We start from the raw sequence: 5,183 nt of genomic DNA, 5'->3' as shown, positions 1-5,183 counted from the left end.
TATTTGATTTAATCATTATATATACGCACTACTTTGCTATACTAAGGAATTAGTATTTACTTAATATTTTTATAATTCTATTTTAGCATATAAAATAAAGTTCTTTTTAACTCCAATTAAAATATGTGTGGCCATTTCACACACATTTGTCTCTACACGAAAAACCGCACCTCTTAAGTTTAACTGCAAAAATACTACTATTAATATAATTAAAAAGTAAAATAGTGAAAGCCCTATTACATTTTCCCCAATCCAGCGCCGCTACAGCTTCTTCTTCATCCGCTTTCTTTTCTTTTCTTTTTGCGTCAAGGAGTGCAGCAACAGCAGAGAGAATAAGAAAGATCTGGTAACCACTGCCCTAAATAAATTGTCATCCCCGCTCACTGGATTGACGATCTAACGGCTGGAGGGAATTCCATCGCCGGCGATCGAGCCGCCTTCGCTCAAGCCTCAAGGTTTCATCGTACGGATGTTGTCGTGCTTTCGGGAAGGGCAAGAAGACGCGTTTCGATTGAATTGAGGCGGTAGAATTTTAGGTGATTGAGCTATAGTTCTTTTTTTGTCTTTACGTTTGTGGATCATAAATAACTTGCTATACAATCTTGCCGCTTTCATACAATGTCAATGATCAAATACATTCTCAAAAGCCCTTGTACAAAACCCTTCACCACTCTTCTCGTTGGACCACCGGAAATCTATCAAGAACCACCCAAATCCACTGCCGCCTCCGATGCTGCCACGGGCGATGCTTTCGTCGACATTATGGTCTCAGAATTCAACAAAACAGAAATCAATCTGAGGGGCCTCACGGAGAACCGTTCTCCGACGTTTCTATCGACGGCAAATCCGTGTTTGGATTTCTTCTTCCACATCGTCCCAGACACGCCACCCCAATCCCTCACCCACCGCCTCAAGCTCGCGTGGGATCAAGATCCGCTCAAGGCACTGAAGCTCGTTTGTAATCTCCGCGGAGTCAAAGGCACCGGAAAATCTGATAGAGAAGGTTTCTACACCGCCGCGCTGTGGCTGCATGACCGCCACCCCAAAACCCTAGCCGGCAACGTGGCCGCCTTCGCGGATTTCGGGTACCACAAAGATTTTCTCGAGATCCTTTTTCGGATTCTTCAAGGCCCCAACGCGCGAGCATCGGCGAAAGAGATAGGGGAGAAGTGGAAAGCTTGGAAATCGGCCAAGGATGTGTGGGAGGAGATGAAGTTGCTAGGGGATTGTGATACAGATTCACATTTGTTGTTCATGAGGCAAAGTGTGAAGGCGAAGTTGATGTGGGCTAGAAAAGGTCTGCAACCGGGGAAAATTACCCGCGAAGAGAAGAGGTTGAAAATGGCAAGGACTGTTGTCAACAGGTATAATGAGGATCCCCATTTCAATTTCTTGCACGACAAAGTCTCCGATCTCTTCGCGCAGCGGTTGAGATCGGATATGGAGATGCTGAAATCGGGGAAATTGAACAAGATCAGCCTCGCCGCGAAATGGTGCCCCTCTCTGGATTCGTCGTTTGACAAAATAACCCTGCTGTGTGAAACCATAGCGAAGAAGGTGTTTCCGAGGGCGGAATATGCAGAGTATGAAGGCGTGGAGGAGGCGCATTACGCGTATCGCGTGAGGGATAGGCTGAGGAAGGAGGTGCTGGTGCCGCTGCGGAAGGCGCTGGAGCTGCCGGAGGTGTATATCGGGGCCAATGATTGGGGATCTCTGCCTTACAAAAGAGTGGCGTCTGTGGCTATGAAAACATACAAGAGTAAATTCTTTAAGCACGATGAAGAAAGATTCAAGGAGTATCTTGAGAAAGTGAAGTCCGGCAAAGCCAAGATCGCTGCAGGCGCATTGCTTCCTCATGAGATAATCGCGTCGTTGAATGACGAAGACGACGGCGGTGAAGTCGCGGAGCTTCAGTGGAAGAGAATGGTGGAGGACATGGCCAAGGTTGGGAAATTGAGCAATTGCCTTGCAATCTGTGATGTTTCCGGGAGCATGTGTGGGATCCCGATGGAGGTTTCGGTGGCGCTAGGAGTTCTGGTGTCGGAGCTGAGCGATGAGCCATGGAAGGGGAAGCTAATCACCTTCAGCGCAAACCCTCAGCTCCAGAGAGTGAGAGGGGAAAGCTTGAAAGAGAAGACTGAGTTTGTGAGAAGAATGGAGTGGGGGATGAACACTGATTTCCAAAAGGTGTTCGATGTGATACTGAAAGTGGCGGAGAAGGGGAAGTTGAAGGCGGAGGAGATGATAAAGAGGCTGTTTGTGTTCAGCGATATGGAATTCGATGAGGCTTCAATGAATCCGTGGGAGACGGATTATGAGGCGATCGTGAGGAAATACAGAGAGAAGGGATACGGAGAATGTGTGCCGGAGATTGTGTTTTGGAATTTGAGGGATTCGAGGGCGACGCCGGTGCCGGCAAACCAGGCGGGGGTGGCGCTTGTGAGCGGCTTCTCCAAGAATCTGATGAAGATATTTCTTGAGGAGGGTGGAGTGATGGATCCGGTGGCGGTGATGGAAGCTGCGATTGCTGGTAAAAAATATCAGCAGCTGGTTGTGCTGGATTGATATATAGATAGCATGAGTTTGGATCTTTGTTAGCAGTGTCAAAGTTTTTGATTAATCAATGTGGATGAACAAGGTTTGTGACTCTTTGATTTTGAAGGATTTAATCAATGATTATGTGTTCTCTCGTGTCTTTGTGTGTTTTCTTTGCGTTTGGGACATGGAAAAACATTCATTTTGTAAAATCAGAAAATAAAAATTCATTCACATATTAATCTTTTAGATGATTCGGGTTTATAACTAAATCGACCGATCTCAGCCATTGTGCTCTTCTCTTCTCTGCAAGAATCAAATGAAGATGAAGAAAAGAAAATCAGCCATTGGCCAAATCAACTGATTACTACTAATGGGAACTGAAGAGTTAACCATTGACCACGTGAACGTAGAAAATAAATGAGTCAATACATGAAACTATCCATTCTCATGTAACAAAAATAAACAGTATTCACACTAAAATAAAATTTTTAAAAATTAATCAGTTTTTGTATAGCATTACAAAATTACCCTTCTCCACTCTCACGTCATGGATTTCTCATGAATTCCTTGAATTTGTGAAGCGGGGAATTGTGCCTGATCCCGGTAGTATACTATGCCCTCTTCCCAACCAGACATCTCTCTCTCTCTCTCTCTCGTGTGTGGGAAAATGCGCGGTTATGACTGAAAAATACACCGGATGATTTTTGGTGTATTCTCTAATTTCGATCGTTTTTGTTTGAATTTCACCAAAGCAAAGGTATACACAAAAATCATTTTTGTTTGAATGATGAGTTTTGTATATTAATGTGCTTTTTTTATAGACAGGAATATTAAATAGATAAATCTAAAGATCTTTGGTTCTAGTTATTAATCACTCTATCGTTTGAATGATGATGATGAATGTGGAGGCTCAGTCCTCCGACTAACTGTAGCTCCACTCTGTCCTCTATTAGCCATCTAAAAGTGCATAAGTAAATACATTGTAAAAAAAAAATTAAATTGATAAAATTAAACTTATAAAACAAAATTTAAATTGCACATTCTAATTTAAGGCGGTGTATTGGATTGAGATTCTGTAGGATTTTAAAAGACTTTAAAAAGTCAATGGATTTTAAAGGACTTTCGAAATCCATAGACTCTGTGTGGAATCGCGTGGAGTTTAGAGGAATCCATAGAAATCTCAAGTCTGAAGCTCGAATTTCGTCCTTTGTATTTTTTTTGACAAATCCATCAGAATCCATGGATTATTAAAATCCATGAAATGTTGAATACCACCTGATTTTAAAAGACTTTAAAAGGTCTAGTTTGAATACCTCTGAATTTTAAAAGACTTTAAAAATCTGGATTGAATACCTCTGGATTTTAAAGGACTTTTAAAAGTCTGGATTGAATACACTCAGACTTTCGAAATCCTTTAAAATCCTACAAAATCTCAATCCAATACACCCCTTAAATGTAAATAATTCTGACCCTAATTGACATCGTCGTAATCATAATCACTTGAAAAATCATTATCTTCTTGCTCGGACAACTCATCATCTTCGGCTAATTCATCATCATCATCATCTTCTTCTTCTTCTATGTCAATCAAAGTACCATCAGGATGGACTATAATGTTGTGTCATCATCCATAATTGGATTTGTAATTGAAGGCAACTCATCCACTTGAAATTGTGGAGGTACTATTAAGCTAGATGATTGATCTGAGACTTCCACATTAAATCTAGCTTTAATTTTGCAAACTTCCCACCAGTCATTAGTAGACTGTTTTAAACTTGGATATGGACAATAATACACTTGGATAGCTTAGTGGGTTAAGACAAACGGTTCATACTTGTTGTACCTTCGTGTATGATTTACAAAAATCAACTTATAGTCAGGATGCACTGATGTCCCCGATTGTAATGGGTCAAACCACTCACATTTGAACATTGTAATGGTCTTAATTGGTAGCCTAGGATATTCTAACTCACAAACATCCAATAATCGACCATAAAAATCGAGTTCATCCTTGTTGTCTGTACCATAAGTTTCACCCTTAATGCATACTCCACTATTCATTGTTGCTAGGGGTGAGCATCGGTTCAAAACCGAACCGAACCGATGCCTTTTGAGAAAACCGAAACCGAACCGACCTCCACAGAGAACGAGCCGAACCGAACCGCCTATTGTCCGAAAACCGACCAAAACCGAACCGGCCGAAACCGATCGGTTTCGGTCGGTAACCGAACCGAACCGTTGTGTTATCCTTTTTTCCCAAAAAAACTGTAAACTGCTCGAGCCTCGTGGCTTGTGCTGGAAGAGAAGCAGCGTCAACCGCGGAGGAAGGCGTCGCCGGTCTGGTCGTGCTTCATCGTCAGAGGCGGCGGTCCGGCGGAGGAGAAGCCGGACGACTCGTGCTGGAGTCTGGAGAAGTCAGACGCGGGCGGCGGCTGGCGGGTCTGCTCCGACTGCTCGTGAGTCGCGGCTGCCGTGCAGCCCGTGCAGAGAAGCGGCGCGCCCTGGAGGAGAAGCGGCGCGGAGAATGGAGGCGGTGGGGGAGGTCGCCGGTCATAGAAGCGCCGGCTGGGCAGTGTGGAGATTGGAGGCGCGGCTGGAACTGGGAGGGAGGAGGCTAGGGTTTTGATTTTCAAATGGAGAAGGGA

At 43.7% G+C, this 5,183-nt stretch overlaps 1 protein-coding gene across 1 annotated transcript; it reads left to right on the top strand.

The window, feature by feature from the left end:
* The first annotated feature begins 207 nt into the window (after nucleotides 1-207).
* On the top strand, nucleotides 208-2,679 carry LOC131021353 (uncharacterized). Its single transcript, XM_057950513.1, has one exon. It carries the CDS (start codon nucleotides 619-621, stop codon nucleotides 2,563-2,565), a length of 1,947 nt encoding a protein of 648 aa, XP_057806496.1. The 5' UTR covers nucleotides 208-618; the 3' UTR covers nucleotides 2,566-2,679.
* The last annotated feature ends 2,504 nt before the right edge of the window (nucleotides 2,680-5,183 follow it).

This window comes from Salvia miltiorrhiza, chromosome 4, assembly GCF_028751815.1.
Source record: "Salvia miltiorrhiza cultivar Shanhuang (shh) chromosome 4, IMPLAD_Smil_shh, whole genome shotgun sequence".
In the NCBI taxonomy this organism is placed as follows: Eukaryota; Viridiplantae; Streptophyta; class Magnoliopsida; order Lamiales; family Lamiaceae; genus Salvia; species Salvia miltiorrhiza.
This window is presented reverse-complemented; position numbering and strand designations above follow the sequence as displayed.

Coding starts and splice junctions, on each gene's coding strand:
- LOC131021353 (XM_057950513.1), top strand. CDS start 619: ATGTCAATGATCAAATACATTCTCAAAAGCCCTTGTACAAAACCCTTC.